The sequence below is a fragment of the Poecilia mexicana genome, unplaced genomic scaffold (assembly GCF_051168715.1).
Source record: "Poecilia mexicana isolate PSO_F unplaced genomic scaffold, ASM5116871v1 scaffold_8, whole genome shotgun sequence".
Lineage (NCBI taxonomy): Eukaryota > Metazoa > Chordata > Actinopteri > Cyprinodontiformes > Poeciliidae > Poecilia > Poecilia mexicana.
In genome coordinates, this window is record NW_028263377.1 from 534,375 (window position 1) to 554,214 (window position 19,840).

The 19,840-nt window shown below is 40.5% G+C and overlaps 2 protein-coding genes across 4 annotated transcripts in view; both read left to right on the forward strand.

Annotated features, from left to right (window-relative positions):
* Positions 1–3,506, forward strand: part of LOC106905408 (protein TANC2-like) — a 51,681-nt gene extending 48,175 nt beyond the window's left edge. For both annotated transcript variants that reach the window (XM_088007975.1, XM_088007976.1), the window contains exons 7-9: positions 1,328–1,430; positions 2,991–3,074; positions 3,173–3,506. In XM_088007975.1, the coding sequence (XP_087864101.1) occupies positions 1,328–1,430; positions 2,991–3,042 (155 nt within the window). In that variant the 3' untranslated portion in view covers positions 3,043–3,074; positions 3,173–3,506. The remainder of the gene's footprint in view (positions 1–1,327; positions 1,431–2,990; positions 3,075–3,172) is intronic.
* Positions 3,507–3,611: 105 nt separating this feature from the next.
* Positions 3,612–19,840, forward strand: part of LOC106907952 (protein TANC2-like) — a 53,022-nt gene continuing 36,793 nt past the window's right edge. For both annotated transcript variants that reach the window (XR_015764038.1, XM_088007972.1), the window contains exons 1-5: positions 3,612–5,447; positions 5,522–5,788; positions 6,518–6,654; positions 14,717–14,948; positions 18,782–18,954. Coding sequence is in view for 1 of the 2 variants with exons in the window: in XM_088007972.1 (XP_087864098.1) it covers positions 5,390–5,447; positions 5,522–5,788; positions 6,518–6,654; positions 14,717–14,948; positions 18,782–18,954 (867 nt within the window). In the remaining variant the exon portion in view is untranslated. The remainder of the gene's footprint in view (positions 5,448–5,521; positions 5,789–6,517; positions 6,655–14,716; positions 14,949–18,781; positions 18,955–19,840) is intronic.

Genomic DNA, 19,840 nt, shown 5'->3' on the forward strand with positions numbered 1-19,840 from the left:
GAAATAAAACCCAACGCAGTTCCTTCCTCAGTGAGATTCTGACACTGGGAGCAGCTTACTGGTTTCTCAGTCAGAAGCTGGTTGCAAACCTGATGCCAGCAGGTGTCAGTCAGTCATGGTAGATCTGAAATTTGGTTTGATGACATCAGTATGAGAAACTACAGACTGATAGGAGGAACCAAAGAGCCCAGTAAAGGCAAATCTTCTGAATTCGGGATATAATTAATTTAGTTTCACATAATTACCCATTTGTTTGTTAAACAAATGAAATATATTTGTCCTATTTGATGTTTGTTGTGACGTATACTCACAAACGAGGTCATTAGTCCAATTTTGTCGTTAATTGAATGTTCAGAAACTACAGCAGGTGTGATGAGCCACAGCAAAGGTAAACAAAGGTAAAACAACCCGAACAGACGATCAACTCAAAACCACTCCTACCTTTTTACTCTCTGTCTCTTTGTCGTTTAAGCACACCCGTTGCCGTGCCAACCGCCTGCATCCCGCAAGCCGAGCAAGGATTACATTAAAAACACAACATTCAGTCCGTTACAATATCATGTTTCCAGGTTTGATATTTATTTCTCGATTATTAATAAGCCTCTCATGAACACAGCGGTGGTTGAGTAGCTAATTTAAACTCCTGCTCTGCTCGTCAGTCGGTTTTTGAGTCCCCTTAATTTTTTCTCTTTTTTTTGTTAATGGGACTGAAAGGCACTGAATTGCGCAACACCTTGTTGAAACAATAACTACTGAGATTATTCATTTTAACATGTTTTGTTGATTTTTTTATAATTATTCTTTTTTAATGAAGCTACAAACGTTTAGGATCTTAGTGAATATTTTTGATAAGCCCGTCAGAAGAGGAAGGGCTGGTCTCAGCGTCCTGGCGGCGTTCAGATGGTCATCTACCGAGATCGACTCAAAACCTTTCTGCGATCGACCGGTCGATCGCGATCGACGTATTGGGCACCCCTGCAATAGGTAATGCTGCATAGACTTGAGTAGACTGACTTTGCATTAAGAAATAGACTTCATTGATTGGAAACATTAGATTCTTAGACTTCTGCAACATACGAGCAGACGGTTTTGCAAATCTGAGCATTATTGCTCAGCATTTTCTTCATGCCAGTGCTTACATCATTTTTATATTAACAAAATGGGTATTTTATTTGAAAGTTATACACTTGTTTATGTATTTATATTGAATGAAATGCCTAATTGTACCCCTCCCCCCAAAAATCATTGGGGGGTGTAATTTTGCTGATAGACAGGTCTATCAGCAAAATTCCTCCAGAGCTAGGTGTGATTGTTACTGTTTTTGCAGATTTTGGCAGAGTAGAAAGTGGGATCTCTCGTGTTGCTTTCAAGGCTGAAGAGGAGTTGTTGACGATGCATTTCCCAAGATTCTGGTCCAGTTTGAAAGAAAGGTGAGGATTCTGTCGTGATTTTGTTTAAGGAAGGAAATTCAGCAATTTTTTTTCATCTATCTCGACTCGTGCACACATGCACATTAATCTTCTTCACACCTGTACAATAAACTTCATGCTCGACAAAACCAGTTGTGTTTCGGTAGCAGGTTGGAAAATTACAGTTGCTCCTTTAATTATACAACCATCAACATTCTAACCTGTCTTAGTCAGACAACAAATAAAGGCCCCAGTATCAAGGGCGTACTTCAGTCCGCGAACTCCACCGGACATGTCCGCGCAAGGATAGATTTTTATGAGCGTGTACTCGGTGCCGCACAGTAAACTGCCTGGTGGAAACAGTGTTCACATCGAACTGGTTTCCATGTGACACCGGGCTGATAAGGTTGATAACTATAACTTTACTCATATAACCCAGGGTTATACGAGTCATATTGTTTCAATGTTGAGATCAACATGTTAAAAGTCAACATAGTTGTCATGGGGACGTGATAGACACGTAAGCGAAAATACTTAACAGGCTTTATATTCATGCAAATATTGACATGGTGAATTATGCAGAATTATGAGAACAAAAACCAAGACATCATCCCAGACTGTATCAGCAGCGGAGCAGAGAGGTGGTCCGATAAGTTGAGTCTGACTTTTTTTTTTCTCCCAACAGCAGCAAGGAACAATGATCGGGTATGTGCTCATTTTCGATTGGTGCACAAATTATTACACCGATCACAATTGTGCTTTCGGAACATAATAAACAGAGCTTATTGAATGGATCCCCGATTACAGCTAAAGCCAGCGCAGCCTCCTGCTGCTCCTCTGCCCGCAGTAGGAAGCTGTGCTGCTCCGGGCAGCGGTTCACTGTCTTTGCCAGATAAACCGACATGTCACTGCCTTTCTCTGTCCCACACTGAGAGGTGAGTTAAAGCTTCTTGAGTGAAAGCTTCTCAGATGGAGAAGAAACAGAGCTAGGGGCCCAAATAGTTAATCAAACTTGCTAGTTCTCATTAGGATTGTGTGAAATAAAGGAATTTGTCACGGAATTTGTACTCAGTACGCTCGAGTATGAAGACACGGAGTCCGCGGACAGTACGCGCGGTTCATGGAATGCGCACAGTATCCGCAGTAGTCCGAGTATATTGGGGCCTTTAAGGGTGAACAATTATTCTAGGCCACTTATTTTGAAAAAATGTGATTTAGTTTGGCCTGGGGTCTTTCTGCATGGAGTTTGTATGTTCTCCCTGTGCATGGTGGGTTCTCTCCGGGTACTCCGGTTTCCAGTCCAAAAACATGACTGTCAAGTTAATTGGCCTCAATAAATTGTCCCTAAGTGTGAGTGTGTGTGCATGGTTATTTGTCTGTCTCTGTGTTGCCCTGCGACAGACTGACGACCTGTCCAGGGTGACCCTGCCTCTCACCCAGAATGTTTTCTGGAGATAGGCAACAGCACCTCCTGACCCCATTAAGGGACAAGGGTGTACAGAAAATGGATGGATGGTGATTTAGTTTCTTCAGAATATGCTTATGCTTACTTTTATTGTTTTTCTTACTTGTGGACCAAAGATGTTATTGCCACAAGGACTGCTACCCTGGGATGTCTCTCAGTTTTCCTTGACAACGATGGAGGAGAGTTCTACAATGTCTCTTGTATGTATTATAATTCTGTTTGTCAGAGGTTGTGCACAAGAAAATCAAAACTTTCACCTCATTCTTTTTTTAATTTGTACTTTTCTTATTATCCACAGGATTCAGATGCCATGGCAGACTTCATCCAGGTTCCTGTGTGGTTATTGACTGTTATGTTATGCTAAGTATATCATTTTGTTAAAATAAAACATTGAATCTTGTAAATTTAAAATCTGTGCCTGTGGTAAGCTGAACTATTTTGAAGTTTCTTGTTACTAATTAAACACTGACATTAAAGGTTTTGTTTAAACTATTTATTAAAACTAGCTTAAATGAATGTTCAAATGGGTTGCCATATGGCAAGAGTTTATACTTTTTGTAGTAATGTGCCTGCACTGCACATGGTAAAGAAAATGGATAACAATTTTGAAAATACAGTTCTGTTATACCTTTTCTAATTGTTGAGTGTTCTTTCTACCCTGTCACCCAGTGCAGTCTTAAAACACTTAATTTAGTAGCACTTAAAAATATGTCTTTGAATTAACGTAATTCAATCATGGAAAGGATTTCCACACAATTAAATAGCTGTCTTTCAGCATGAAGCATGTTTGTTCAGCTAACTTAATTTTCATGGGTTGGATCAACTTAATTAAGTAGTGTGAAGTTATCACTGTTAAATAAGTTGGTTTCAACTAAATTTGGATTCATCTTAATCAAGTAAAGTCAATTATTTGGTCCAAAACATTGCAAATTAGTTGGTCTGGTTCTATTAAATTACATTGGGTCCAACTAAAGTAAATAAGTTGAATCAACCACAAAAGTTAAGTTGAGCCAACACACAAATCTTTCCATGATTTTTTAAATGTTAATCCAAAGAGTTATTTCTTTCAGTGTAAGTGCAGTCAGGTTCTCCAGAGTCCTGCTAACGACCTCATTATTTGACTCAGGTTTGTTGAAGTAGAGACACATCTGGCCCTCAAGCCCTGGAGTTGCCCATCCCTGTGCTAGAGTGATGCAGCAGGGTGACCATAACATTCAAACATAATGGATACTCTTGTAAAAAAAACTATTTCACTTAATTCAGTTTAGTTTATTTATAGCTTCAATTCACAACAAATGTCATCTCAAGGCACTTTCTAAAAAACTTATTTCATTTCAATCCAGAGATTGCACTAGATTTTTTTGTTTTCTGTCATTTCGACTGATGACATCAAAAATATTCTGTCATATTCCATATTAATCCCTTAATTCTGAAATTATATTGACACACACATGCACACAAGAAAGAACTTCATTCTGTTCTGTTGCATTTAATTTTTAAGCTGTTTAATATTCAACAAGTTGAACATACCATCCAGATCCCATCATATATTAATCAAGCAGATGAACATATCTAACTTTTTCTCCACAGTGATGAAAACCACTGACAGAACAATTAAACTAATCAGCTAAATCTCATTTAGGAGAAATCTGCTAAAGTTTAGCTCGAACCTAAAAAAAATTGTGCCCAACCCAGACCGAGACAGACATTTTGTCTGAGCCTGATTCAACCTGATAGATTAACTTACAACTGCCGTATTTTCCGCACTAAAAGGCGCACCTAAAAACCTTCAATTTCCTCAAAAGCCGACAGTGCACCTTATAATCCGGTGCATTTTTAGTGCAGAAATACGGTAAGCGTGCCATGTGCACATTTAATTGTGCAGTGTCTTGTGCTTGTTACAGTCAAATTAACTCATTACTTTCTTTTAACAAGGTAACAATTATCCTCCATTAAGATAATTAGTCCACCACTTCCTCCAAAGTTTGTAATGTGGCTTTGAACCAGACATGCTCCAATGAATGTTATCAGATATTAGCCACTAGTTACAGGTAGAATTTGGTGTTGCCTGTTCTGAGCCCTGGCAAACATTTGACTCTGATCCCTGATGTCTCTGTCTCTAGAGCCACATTTCTAACCTGACTGCCAGAGTCAGGTTCTCAGCTGGTGCATCCCTGAGTGTGGAAAATCTGTTAGAAACACAAACAGGTTGGCGATGATGCAAGGGTTAGGTTGTGGGAGTATACTAGAAATTAGAGCACCAAAAGTTCACATGATTTATTGTTTGTATTTGGAAACACAAAATCTTTTAAATTAAACAAGTTTTTTAATTATTTCTTTTTACTTGAAAAATATCTAGTGGTAGCGTTGAGAAGTTATATTTACAGAACAGAACTGCTTGTATCTGTTTCCACCTAAACACAAAATTAATTTGTTTCCTTTTCCAGCCACAAGTTCAGCCTACCTTGAAGACTTAGCCTTTCTGGATGATCAACAGAGACATTTAGCCTCAAAGATGTCCCTCAGAATGTCTGGACAGAATTCTGGGAGTCGTAATCAGCAGGACCACAGAGGTAAAGATTAGCAAATATGTTTGGAAATACTGTGAAATAGCAATAATTGTAAAATTTTCCTTTCTTCCATACAGTTGATTTTACTCCATCCCTCAACCTGAAACCACTCCATTTCGAGATTCCCGGTCTGTTGTCTGATTGGCTGTTCATGGGCAGAGAGTGGCTCTTCCAGGAAGTTGACATCCATCTGCACGGCAATGACCCAACAACTAACAGAGGCATATTAATTACTGGCAACATGGGCTATGGAAAGACGGCTATCATTGCAAGACTGGTTGCGCTCAGCTGTCATGGACACCACATGTGGCCGCACACCACTGGCAAGCAGATCATACCCAAATGTAAGCATATTCAGATCTACTTGGCTTTTGATATTCTGTTGTCAATTTATTTAAAATTTTATAAAATTGCTTTAAAGTTTGGTCTGAAATAAACTGACCACAATGAATTTAAGCACCCAGATGGAAGAGTAGGAATTGTATCCACCACATGTGCACAGCAGGGAAATCTACAACACATGTAAATGTCCGCGCTGCATAGCTCTGAGATCCACTTACGATAATGTTACAAAATCTTTTCACATTTTGTGTGCACATCATGAACATAATGTGTAACTTCAAGATTAATTACTGATTATGAAGGGACCACAGTCATATTCAGTCTTTGTCTTATGGCTATAGTATCACTATAATGACATGACCATCTCATTGATTCTTCTGACATACAGTGTCTTGTCTTTTGAAGCATAAATCATAAGAGAAACAGAAAATATTGCCTAATTGTGAAATGGTACAAAAATTATACATGTTTTTGAACAAGATGTGACCTGCATTTTACTCAGCCTGCATGAGTCGGTTGTAGAACCATCTTTTTGGTTCAAATAGATTTATAACTATTTTAGCGTATGTTTGTACCAGTTTTACCTACCTAGAGACTGAAAATGTGTTCTTACTTTGAAAAATAACTAAGGCTTTGTCAATATGAATGGAGAGTGTCTATAAAATCCATCAGATATGAAGAGCCATAAACCAGAGACAAAACTGAATCCTACATTTTTATTGACATTACAGGTGGAGAGTCGGTTTCTCTCTCAACTGATTCTTCTGGAAAAGGAGGAGGGGCAGGAGAAGAAAATGGAGGAGGAAACTGTCCAGGAACTCCAGAGAAGAAAAGACAACAGCAGGCGTTGTGGAGACTAGCTAGACAGGTTGTATTTCCACTTCTGTGGCAAACTGTACTTACTAAATTACACAAGTAAATTAGTAACTGTTTTGCTATTTGTTTTCTACTTTAACCCCCGCAACAAAGTATAGCGTTGTACACACTCACAGCACTTGAATTGTTGTGCTATTTCAAGCTAAAGGCTCTAATATACAAAGAAGGGTTACATTGCATATCCTAGCGAACAAAACATTTCTCTGCAAATTGTTCATGTGCTAGTACCCTGTGTTTAGCACTATCTTTCTCCCCATCAGTTTCGACCAGCTTCTCTGTCTCTTCATGTTTTAGTGAGAATGGTGTTTCGGGATGATTTGCTGAATAGTTGAGCGCACTACATAGCGTTTTCCTGTCAACACATTCTCCCACCTGAACTGTGGTTCTGTGCTGTTCCTCTCGTTTTAGATGTTACGGCCTCAAAGAACAGTTATATTTCTACTAAGATTCTTTTTAATAATTAGTCCAGGAACTAGTTAGTAATTATGGCAATTGGCTTTGAGTGGAGACCACGAACCAAGTTTTCTTGTCCAGCATCAGTGCACCTCACAAATGTACTCCTGAAAGAATACTAAAGTTCTATAAACACGCTCATGTATGTTGTGTAAAGCTTTCAAAGCTCACTTTAGCCTCCTATGGCTGCAGCAAGTAGGCAAACATTATATTAAGCAATGTCCACTAAGAATGGGATGATACTTGAATGCAATAGTACACACACAAACATGTCAGCACTGTAGGCCATGTTTCACCAACTTCCCGTCAATGGGCACAATGTCATGTTGATTAGGTGACAGGAGTCAGATGTGGACCTTTCAAAGTAAAACACGTAACTTCCTGTTCCCAGGGGCATGGCTTCAATGATGTCAGGATTTGACCATTGAGCCCTTCAATCACTGAAGGTTTGGCGTCTCAGTGAGTTATTGTGTACGATGCGATACTTTTGTATTTTATGGTGAGATGTCAAACCTTGAGGTCAGGCCACGCCCCTTAAGCATTTAGTAAATACTAAAATTTGTGACCAGAAGTTAAGAAAATGTGAAACAGATTAAGCTGAGTGAATAAGAATGATTTGTAGTCATTATTATTGTTAGTGTGGGTTAAGTTCGTGGGTATTTGCAGCCAACAAGATGGTGTATCGGTCAGGATACAGGAAGGAGAGCATGAGACCAAACTTGTAGATGTGAGCTGGTTTATTCTGCCTTGATACTCAGTGTTGCCAGCAGTCTGCAATAACAATAAATTGCCATTAGGCTAATGTATTACAGCAATACAGGTTCAACTTATACAAACTCAGTGAAAACCCACAGACAGTCTTTTAGCTGAATTTAACATAAGAAGCACTTTGGCGCCATCATGTGGCCAGATAAAATCTACACAATGGCGGCAACCGGCAGCGCATGCCCTTAACTACTCTATTTTACCGCGACAACTCGATGTAAAGCAGTAGCAGATACGGCTGAAATACACATATAACTGAATCCAGAGTGAACAAATAGAACGCTAAATGCGGTAACTTACTTTCTGTCATCAACTTAACACTCGGAGCATCATTTTCAGTGCTACACAGGGAATGCGGTCTCACGGTTGGAAAAAATGCAGTGAACTGACCCGGAAGTTATGCTAGGTTGCCCTCATGAGCGTTAGCTCTCATATAAGCATAGACGCCTCATGGACCGCTCCGGCGCAGGAAATACGGCGGCCATCTTGGAGCGGTATACCCTCCTACTTTGCTCAATCAAAACAGCAGAAGATGCCTCAGCACTGAGGGATATTGTTGTTCTGGTCGATGGATTATTGATGTGAGGGCTCCACAGACAACATTTCACAAGTAAGATGGACATATTATTGTGTATATATTGTGATTAGAATATTACTTTACTGTATTTATGTCCACCGGCGAGATACCAGCTAATATTAGCTACAGTGCTTGGTGTAATACGGGTTCAGCCCCGCTATGAAGGCTAACTGAGATTCTGTAAATCTAAAAAATTAATTATTCTCTAACATTGAGTTAGATTATCTGACACAAGGGCCTATATTAGAAATGAAACAATATAACACATATTATAAAACTTATATTATGTGTTATAACATTCATCGGCAAAGTTTACACAGGTGGTAAAGACTATTATTTATATTCTTTCACTCTGTCAAAAGTAAGATACATCCTAAATCTTGCATTTTTGTTTTGAAAGTTTCCTAAAGACACGATGTGAGGAAGAAGAGGGAGAAATCTATAAAGAGAGACGGATTCACTGCAGCACGGATGAATCTCGCATCGGATTTTGGACTCGTCGGCTGAAAAAAATAAAAATAAAAAATAAAAATAAATAAATAAATAAATATATACAGTGGGGAGAACAAGTATTTGATACACTGTTGATTTTTCAGGTTTTCCCACTTGCAAAGCTTGTAGAAGACTGTAATTTTTATCATAGGTACTCTTCAACTGTGAGTGATGGAATCTAAAACAAAAATCCAGAAAAATACAATGTATGATTTTTAAATAATTAATTTCCATTTTATTGTGTGAAATAAGTATTTGATCATCTATCAACCAGTAAGAATTTTGGCTCTCACAGACATGTTAGTTCTTCTTTAAGAAGCCCTCCTGTTCTCCACTCATTACCTGTATTAACTGCACCTGTTTGAACTTTTTACCTGTATAAAAGACACCTGTCCACACACTCAATCAATCAGACTCCAGCATCTCCACAATGCCCAAGACCAGAGAGCTGTGTAAGGACATCAGGGATAAAATTGTAGACCTGCACAAGGCTGGGATGGGCTACAGGACAATAGGCAAGCAGCTTGGTGAGAAGGCAACAACAGTTGGTGCAATTATTAGAAAATGGAAGAAATACAAAATAACAGAAAATCTCCCTCGGTCTGGGGCGCCATGCAAGATCTCACCTCGTGGAGCATCATTGATCTTGAGGAAGGTGAGGAATGAGCCCAGAACTACACGGCAGGACCTGGTCAATGACCTGAATAGAGCTGGGACCACAGTCTCAAAGAAAACAATCAGTAACACTCTACGCTGTCAAGGATTAAAATCCTGCAGTGCACGCAAGGTGCCCTTCCTCAAGCCAACGCATGTCAAAGCCCGTCTGATGTTTGCAAATGACCATCTGAATGATCCAGAGGAGGAATGGGAGAAGGTCATGTGGTCTGATGAGACAAAAATAGAACTTTTTGGTTTAAACTCCACTCGTCATGTTTGGAGGAAGAAGAATGATGAGTACAACCCCAAGAACACCATCCCAACCGTGAAGCATGGCGGTGGAAACATCATTCTTTGGGGATGCTTTTCTGCAAAGGGGACAGGACGACTGCACCTTATTGTGGGAAGGATGGATGGGGCCATGTATCGTGAGATTTTGGCCAACAACCTCCTTCCCTCAGTAAGAGCACTGAAGATGGGTCGTGGCCGGGTCTTCCAGCATGATAACGACCCAAAACACACAGCCAGGGCAACTAAAGAGTGGCTCCGTAGGAAACATCTTAAGGTCCTGGAGTGGCCTAGCCAGTCTCCAGACCTGAATCCAATAGAAAATCTTTGGAGGGAGCTTAAAGTCCGTGTGGCCCAGCGACAGCCCCGAAACCTGAAGGCTCTGGAGGAGATCTGTATGGAGGAGTGGGCCAAAATCCCTGCTGCAGTGTGTGCAAACCTGGTCAAGAACTACAGGAAACGTCTGATCTCTGTAATTGCAAACAAAGGTTTCTGTACCAAATATTAAGTTTCATTTTTCTGGTGTATCAAATACTTATTTCACACAATAAAATGGAAATTAATTATTTAAAAATCATACATTATATTTTTCTGGATTTTTGTTTTAGATTCCATCACTCACAGTTGAAGAGTACCTATGATAAAAATTACAGTCTTCTACAAGCTTTGCAAGTGGGAAAACCTGAAAAATCAACAGTGTATCAAATACTTGGTCTCCCCACTGTATATATATATAAAAAAAAAAAAAATTCCCCTCTCACCCTCCGTGGGTGGTCTCTTTCATCCTCTGAGCTCGGGTCCTCTACCAGAGGCCTGGGAGCTTGAGGGTTCTGCGCAGTATCTTGGCTGTGCCTAGAACTGCACATTTCTGGACTGAGATGTCTGATGTTGTTCCTGGGATCTGTTTGAGCCACTGCTCCAGTTTGGGGGTGACTGCCCCGAGGGCCCCGATGACCACAGGCACCACTGTGGTCTTCACCTTCCAGGCCTTCTCCAGTTCCTCTCTGAGGCCCTGGTATTTCTCCAGTTTCTCATGCTCCTTTTTCCTGATGTTGTGGTCACTTGGTATTGCTACATCCACCACAACGGCTTTCCTCTGTTCTTTATCCACCACCACAATGTCCGGTTGGTTCGACATTACCATCTTGTCTGTCTGGATCTGGAAGTCCCACAGGATCTTAGCTCGGTCATTCTCCACCACCTTTGGGGGTGTCCCCCATTTTGACCTCGGGGCTTCCAGTCCATATTCTGCACAGATGTTCCTGTACACTATGCCCGCCACTTGGTTATGTCGTTCCATGTACGCTTTCCCTGCCAGCATCTTGCACCCTGCTGTTATGTGCTGGACTGTCTCAGAGGCCTCCTTGCACAACCTACACCTTGGGTCTTGTCTGGTGTGGTAGATCTGAGCTTCTATTGCTCTGGTGTTTAGGGCCTGTTCCTGGGCGGCCAGGATGAGGGCCTCCGTGCTGTCCTTGAGTCCAGCTTTCTCCAGCCATTGGTAGGATTTCCTGATATCAGCCACTTCAGTTATTTGTCGGTGGTACATCCCATGTAGGGGCTTGTCTTCCCATGATGGTTCCTCCAGCACCTCGTCCTCTGTTCCCCATTGCCTGAGACATTCGCTGAGCACATCGTCCGTTGAGGCTTTGTCCTTGATGTATTTATGGATCTTAGATGTTTCATCCTGGACAGTGGCTCTCACACTCACTAGTCCTCTGCCTCCTTCCTTACGGCTCGTGTACAGTCTCAGGGTGCTGGATTTGGGGTGGAACCCTCCATGCATGGTTAGTAGCTTCCGAGTCTTAACATCCGTGGCCTTCATCTCTTCCATTGGCCAGCTAATTATTCCGGCAGGGTATCTGATTACTGGTAAGGCATAGCTGTTTATTGCACGGATCTTGTTCTTGCCATTGAGCTGGCTTCTCAGGACTTGCCTTATTCGTTGGAGGTATTTGGCTGTGGCTCCTTTCCTTGTGACCTCATCGAGGTTGCCATTTGCTTGTGGTATTCCCAGGTACTTGTAGCTGTGCTCTATGTCTGCTATCGTTCCCTCTGGGAGTGAGACCCCTTCTGTGCGGACGACCTTCCCTCTCTTTGTAACCATCCGGCCACACTTCTCTAGTCCGAATGACATCCCAATGTCAGTGCTGTAGATCCTGGTGGTGTGGATCAGTGAGTCGATGTCTCGCTCGCTCTTGGCGTACAGCTTGATGTCATCCATGTAGAGGAGGTGACTGATTGTGGCCCCATTCTTAAGTCGGTATCCGTAGCCAGTCTTGTTGATGATTTGGCTGAGGGGGTTCAGGCCTATGCAGAACAGCAGTGGGGACAGAGCATCTCCTTGGTATATGCCACATTTGATGGACACTTGTGCAAGCGGTTTGCAGTTGGCTTCAAGGGTGGTTTTCCACAGCCCCATCGAGTTTGCAATGAAGGCTCTTAGAGTCCTATTGATGTTGACTGTGTGGTCTACAAGGAGTTGGTGTTTGGCTCCTCTGCTATTTATGCCGATGCCCTTCTGTGCCGTGCTCATGTATTTATCCATGTGTCCGCTTATCTTAGCCGCTATGATGCCTGACATGAGCTTCCATGTTGTAGAGAGACAGGTTATTGGCCGATAGTTGGATGGGACTGAACCCTTTGAGGGATCCTTCTGGATCAGGATTGTGCGCCCTTCAGTTAACCATTCAGGGTGAGTCCCATTCTGTAGCAGCTGGTTCAGTTGAGCTGCCAGTCGCTCATGGAGGGCAGTGAGTTTCTTTAGCCAGTAGGCATGGATCATGTCAGGCCCTGGTGCTGTCCAGTTTTTCATACCCGAGACTCTTTCTTGGACATCTGCCACAGTGATGGTTACCGGGGCTTGTTCAGGGAGGTTGCTGTGGTCCTCTCGTAGAGAGGTTAGCCACTGTGCCTTGCTGTTGTGGGACGCCTCCCTTTCCCATATGCCTTTCCAGTATTGTTCAGTCTCCAGCCTTGGTGGGTCTGCTCTGTTGTTAGTACCCTGCCATTGAGAGTACACTTTAGCTGGTTGGGTGGAGAAGAGCCGGTTGATCCTCCTGGCTTCATTCTCTCTTGTGTATCTCTTTAGGCGGCTGGCCAAGGCTTGGAGCCTTTGTTTGGCAGTTTCGAGTGCTTCAGGTATGGGCATCTGGCTGTACTTCTTGGGTACTGATCTTTTCATTGCACCCCTTAGGAGCTCTGACAGCTGGCTCACTTCCCTCCTTGTTATCTTGATCTTAGCCTCTAACCGTCTTTTCCATGATGGATATTGGGTCTCATGGTTGCTCTTATAGCCGAGCATTTCAAGGATCACTGATGCTGAGTTGTATATCAGCTCATTGGTTTCTGTTATGGTGTTGGTAGGGATTGTTCTCAATGCTGCATTCACATCTTCAATGAGACTTTCTGATGGTACTTCACTCAGCCGTTGTAATTGGCGTCGGGGTTGCCTGGTGTTCATTCGGGCCACGATTCTCTCTCTCAGGTCAGTTGCTGTCTCGTTCAGCTTTGATAGTTCGTTCATTACTGGGGCTGCATACCCAGTCTCGGGGTGGGGAGTAGTTAACTCCCCCCTGACCTTACCTTTGGGCTCCTCCCTTATGCCAACACAACATTTGTGTTGTACCTCGTCAATCTCAAGTTGTGATAGCAGTTGCCGTTTGCGGATGTTGGAGCACTGAGTTACTAGTTGTTTGGCAGTCATTGTAGACTGTGGGTGTCGAAGTAACCATTCCACCCTCAGTCTTTACATGTAACCCCTCTGACTAGGGTTACTTGAGTAGTAGCATTCCAACAGATCCATGTTTTCGTCTCTCGCCCATTTCCGTCTTGTTCCAGTAGCCCATTTTTCATCAAGGTGCTCTGGTTCCCCAGCACCTGACGCAGACCTTGTTTGGCCGGGCGACGTCTGAGCCGGCATGTCATGCTTATCAGTGTCTCTCATTGTATGAGGTAGGCTATATAGCTCCAAGGGTCTTGCCTAGGGACCCACACTGCATAGCTCAATTGCACTGTTGTAACTTGCCCCAACCTGGATTCGAACCCCGGTCTCCCAGGTGGTAGACTGGTGTCTTACCCACTGAGCTATACAGTCAGCATATATATATATATATATATATATATATATATATATATATATATATATATATATATATATATATATATATATATATAACTAAATAATTTATTAAATAAATTATGAACGGCTGTGTGCTTTGTAATATGCTCTTCATACATCGATATCAGAATATTCCATTCCTATTCTATTGTTATAGCCACTAAGCATATTTAAATATGATGAACTATGTATTAAAAACATACTTAAAAAATACAATTGTTTATAAATGTTGCTTTGACAGATGTTTGAATATGGTTTACAGTAACAAAAAAGCGTGTTATGATCGATTAAATCCGCTGATATGTCATTGTGCTGCTAAACACATAACGCTGAGTGGAGTGGAGTACCGCTCCAAGATGGCCGCCCTAAATCTCGTCAGCGACAATAGGCGAGAGCGGTCCATGAGGCGTCTATCCTTATATTATGTCTATGCTCTCTACTAACACAGGCTTACGTCACTTCCCAAATGACCTCTAAACCAATATTACAAAATAAAATACAGAAAAACATCAGAGCCTTTTATATAATTATACAATAATTTCCATGTGTAACTGAGCCCATTAGTACACTTTGCTTAATATGTACATTTTAAATATAAAATTGGATGACAATAAAATCTGTCTTGGTCTATTCTGTTGCATTTCTTTAGCAAAGGCCAATAAAAGAGAATCAAACTTATGTGTATGTCGTTCTGTTTTGCAGGTAGTGTCCTATCACTTCTGTCAAGCTGATAACTGTTACACCTGCCTTGTTCCTGAGTTCGTCCACAACATGGCGGCCATGCTGATCACTGCCCCTCAACTGACCGCCTATCAAAAACTGTTGCAGCACTCGTCTCAGTTGCAGAGCATCCTCAGTCTGCGCTCCTGCATTCAGGATCCGAGCTTAGCCCTTCAGAAAGGCATACTAGACCCCCTGGATGCACTCCACAAAGGTACAACATTATACAACGCATGAAAAGTCTGAACCAGGTTGTGTTCTTTATTAGACCCAGACAGCAAAGTGCTGCAAAGGCCTATTGAAATCTGCTCATATTATTCTTTTCAGCCCAAAATTGCAAATTTGGGGACCTAGACATATTCAAAACCCCACCAAGCTTTGCCCAAAAATGTTTTGACCGACAATCATGAAATTTGGTAGGCATGTGTATCTTGAGAGGACCTACAAAAATGTCTGTAGGAGTCATGGTTCAAACCCTAAAAGAAGTCGGCCATTTTGTCTCTGTTACACATGTTGTGTCTGAGCGAACTTGAGATGCAGGCTTCACAATCAGTCAGCACAGTCTTGAAGCATCGAAGCTAAAAAGTTATCAAAATCAGTTTCCTAAGTCAGGGGCTGCACAGCTGGTAGGACTGTTGCTTTGCAGAAAGAATGTCTTGGATTTGATTCTGCATGGAATTGGCATGTTCTACCTGTGCATGTGTGGTTTCTCTCTTCGTACTCCAGCTTCCTGCCGTAGTCCAAAAAGATAACTGTTAATTGATTTCTCTAAATTCTTTCTATGTGTGGTTATGTGTGTACATGTTTATTTGTCCATTCTGTCTCTGCGCTGCCCTGCGATGAACTAGCAACCTGCCCAGGGTGACCACACCTCTCTCCCATTGACCGCTGCAGATAGTCGCCAGTAGCCCTCTCAACCTCACTAGGGATAAGCATGTTGGATAATGGATGGATGGTTGGATGGATTTCCTTACATCAATGCATGTGGGTTTGGCCAAGCCTCAAATCTGATTATTCCCCACAAAACAGAACTCCCAGCTACCTCAGACTTTGTCTGTCATAACCGACCAGCACTGATCACATTCACATGGTCACCAGTTGATGTTAATTCGTGACATCAACTTATCCCCGTCCCCTTTGAACAGGAAATCACTGTTTTTCCTGCATGTTATTCTATTATTTCATAAAGATTTAGACCTGTGTTTCATGACATAGAAATTATTGTATAAACACTGTCTGCTGGCTAGAGCATCTGGGGTCTAAATCACACATGCATCTATTTTATCCAGTTTGATTTGCACCAAACTGGATATAAATTAACTTTGTTCATCTCTGAAGATGCCAAGAGGATTATATTGGAATTTGACTCAAGTGTGCCTGAAGGTTATTGGAACAGTTATATCTCTATGATACATCATCCAATCTACATCAGATTTTTTGTGCATCATTAGCAAGCAATGCTGCACACATTAGTGTGGTACATTAATCACATCACTAAATGAATATTCACCAGATGTGCCATCTAGTGGATAACTGCTGAAATGGAGCGAGAGCGCTGATGATGATGGGGTGATGCAGCTCCTGCGGTTGCCATAAGGCTGGAGCAGCGGAGTGCTGAGAGTGCTGCCAATTGACATGACGATTGGCTCTACCCCCATGCAGGCGTATAGCAATCCAACCCCCAATCATTCCAGAGTGTTTGTCAGCAACTGACCAACAAGCAGTCGCAATATGTCTGCAAGTACACACCTCTTATCTAGAGCAGTCTTTCTCAAACTTTGCTCCGCGGGCTCCCCTACGTGGTCTGTGAGGTACTGCATCGAAACGACCGTTTACTTGCTGTGACGTCAGCTTAAAGTGTGACGCTACAACTAGCTTACCAAAGGATTGTTTAAAAATAATGGATAAGTGGCTCAAAACCAGATCACTTAAAAAAAATTGCAGATATTGGTGAAAAGAAGACAACTCCAGGACTACTTATAGTCTTGTGATTATATGATCAGAGGAAGCTAAGTCATAGCTGCTGAGTGTTGATGTGTCATTCACTAGCAATTGAATTCCTTTCAACGGCTCTATGACGTGAGTGGTAGGACTCGACTAGTGAGAACTGTTCTTTGTTTTTTATGACTTTGCTTGCTTATGATGCTCTGCTTATATGTATACAGTTACTGTTATTTTTATTTAATTAAAAATGGTTAAATTAAATTCATTAAATACTATAAATACAAATGTTAGAAATTGGTGGATTATTTTTATGTTTAATGGTGCTGAAAATAATTTTTTGTTTCTGTTAAAGCAACTCAAGGGGTAGCATTTGCTCATTATTTACTAAAGCTATAAGGGGTACCATATATTTCAGCTGCCTGAAATAATCTGTTCCCCCTCTATAACATAGGAACAAATTACTTTACCAGCAAGTCTTTAACTGTGCTTATTCCTCTCATAATCAACAACAAATTGTGTGATTTTGGAAACTGTTATTCATTATTTGCCAAAGTTAAAGGAGGGGAACCATATATTTTAGCCACCTGGAATAATCTGTTCCCTCCCTATAACATGGGAGCTAATTAAATTACCAGCAACTCTTTAACTGTGCTTATTCCTCTATTCATCAACAATAAATCATTTATGTTTAAAAACATTTGCTCAATGTTTGCCAAATGTATGAGGGGGGAACCACATATTTCAGCTGCCAGAAATAGTCAGTCCCATCTATAACATGGGAACAAATTAATTTACTTAATTAATTAATAAGAAGTCTTTAACTGTTCTTATCCCTCTCTTCATCAACAATAAATCCTGTGATTTTGGTAACATTTGCTTTTTATTTGCTAAAGTTATGAAGGGGGAACCAAATATCTTAGCCTCCTGAAATAATCTGTTCTCCCTCCATAACATTGGAAAAAATCTTTTTCACAAACACTTTCAGTGTGCTTATTACTCTCTTCATGAACAACAAATTTTGTAAATAGGGTAAGATTTGCTCAATACTTGCCAGAGTTATTAGACTTAGAGGACCTATTGTTGATGATGAGAGGAATAAACACAGTTAAAGACTTGTTGGTAAATCAATTGTTCCCATGTTATAGATGGGGAACAGATTATTTCAGGTGGCTAAAATATATTATTCCCCCCTCATAACTTTGGTAAATAATGAGCAAATGTTTTCAAACTAACAGTATTTGTTGTTCATCAAGAGAGGAATAAACACAGTTTACTTGCTGGTAAATTAATTTGTTCCCATGATATAGAGGGGGAACAGATTATTTCAGGCGGCTAAAATACTGTAAATGGTTCCCCCCTTATAACTTTGGAAAATTAAGAGCAAATGTTTTCAAACTTAAAGTATTTGTTGTTGATGATGAGAGGAATGAGCACAGTTGCAGAGTTTGTGAAAAAATAATTATCTAGAAATTTCTTTTATCCAATAGTCTGTGATATATTTCACATTAGAAGGGGATTTTCCAGAAAGCCTACACTCTCATCTTTTCAGGAAGTCTAATCTTCATGCCCCGCCATCAGCCAGCTTCCCTCCTCATATATTAGCAATGAAAAATTATAAATGTACACAATGTGTTGGAAAACTGTGTTTTGTGACTTATTTTTTTTGTCAGGCTCAAGTGACAAAAGTAAGAAAAAGACAGATTCTCTTGGGTTTAAAAACAACACAAAACAATGTAAGAAGACCTCCACACAGTACCATGTTTATTTATTTATTTTACAGTTTTGTAAGCAGCCAATTAAACCTAAAGTTACAACCTTGATATGATTATGAGTTGTTTTACTGAGAAATCGATCAGAAGCACTGTTAAAATGAATGGATCCGGCTCTCTGGCTGCAGTGCGCACTGCCTTTGCCTCAGTGTTACCTGATAAAAGCAAAAGTGACTCAAACAATGCATTGGGTAAAGCATTGAGTTTTACTACCTCTGCCATTATAATACTGTTTGTTTGTCGGGTTTGCTCTACTTCCGCATGGGGGCGAGCCGGTGTCATGTGAATTATGCTTGCAGTTTTAATTTGTTGGTTGTTTTTTTTAACCATTCAGAGAGAAAGCTTCAGATTGATGTGGAAGGACTCATTGTACTGATTGATGGGCTAAATGAGGCTGAGTTCCACCGGCCCGATTACGGAGATACACTGACTTCCTTTCTCTCTCGAAACATTCAGAAATTTCCTTCGTGGTTGAAGGTAATTTCTACTGTCAGGACCAGCCAGCAGGTATGTATGCTCACAAAAAAGTACTATAGAAATAGATTTCAAATAGCAGCTATTTAATACATTCTTCAGTTCTTCAAACTTTGAAGGTTCTCAATGTGTATACGCTGTTGCATAAAACCATGCTGCACAATAGCTGAAGCTCCATTTGAATCTTCTAAAGTTACAAATCAAAAAGTATCTTAACTGCACTCATAATAAATAAACAGTTCTTGCTGTTATCATTCTAGTGCTTTACATGTCAGCTAACTGGTCTTCCCTAGGTTTAGGGGAAACATTTTTTTTTTATTTCACTTTAAGTGCACAAAAGCACAAAATGTAGAATTATTTTCGGTAACACTTTATTTGAAGGGGGTTGAATAAGACTGACATGACACTGTCATAAAAACCTGTCATAAACATGAATAAGCCTTCATGAATATTTATGACTGTTGTCATAAAGCGTCATTCGGTAAATTATGACACTTTTAATACAAAGTTGACATTATTCAAAATGTCTTTGTTATGACAACTTGACATTAACCAGGAAATCATTACTGATATAAATTTGTTATAAAAGTATTACTGATTGCACTTTAAAAATTAGGTAACTTTATGTTATTAAAGGTAAAGTTTAAACAGTAATGATTTATTGATTGTCAAGTTGTCATGACAAAGACATTTTGAATAATGTCAACTTTGTATTAAAAGTGTCATAATTTACCAAATGACGCTTTATGACAACAGTCATAAATATTCATGAAGGCTTATTCATGTTCATAACAGGTGTTATGTCATGTTTATGACAGTGTCATGTCAGTCTTATTCAACCCCCTTCATATAAAATGTTACCTTATTTTCCAAGAGTCAGAGGGGAATCTATATGATCTTTTCTGTTTGTGTTCTCAGA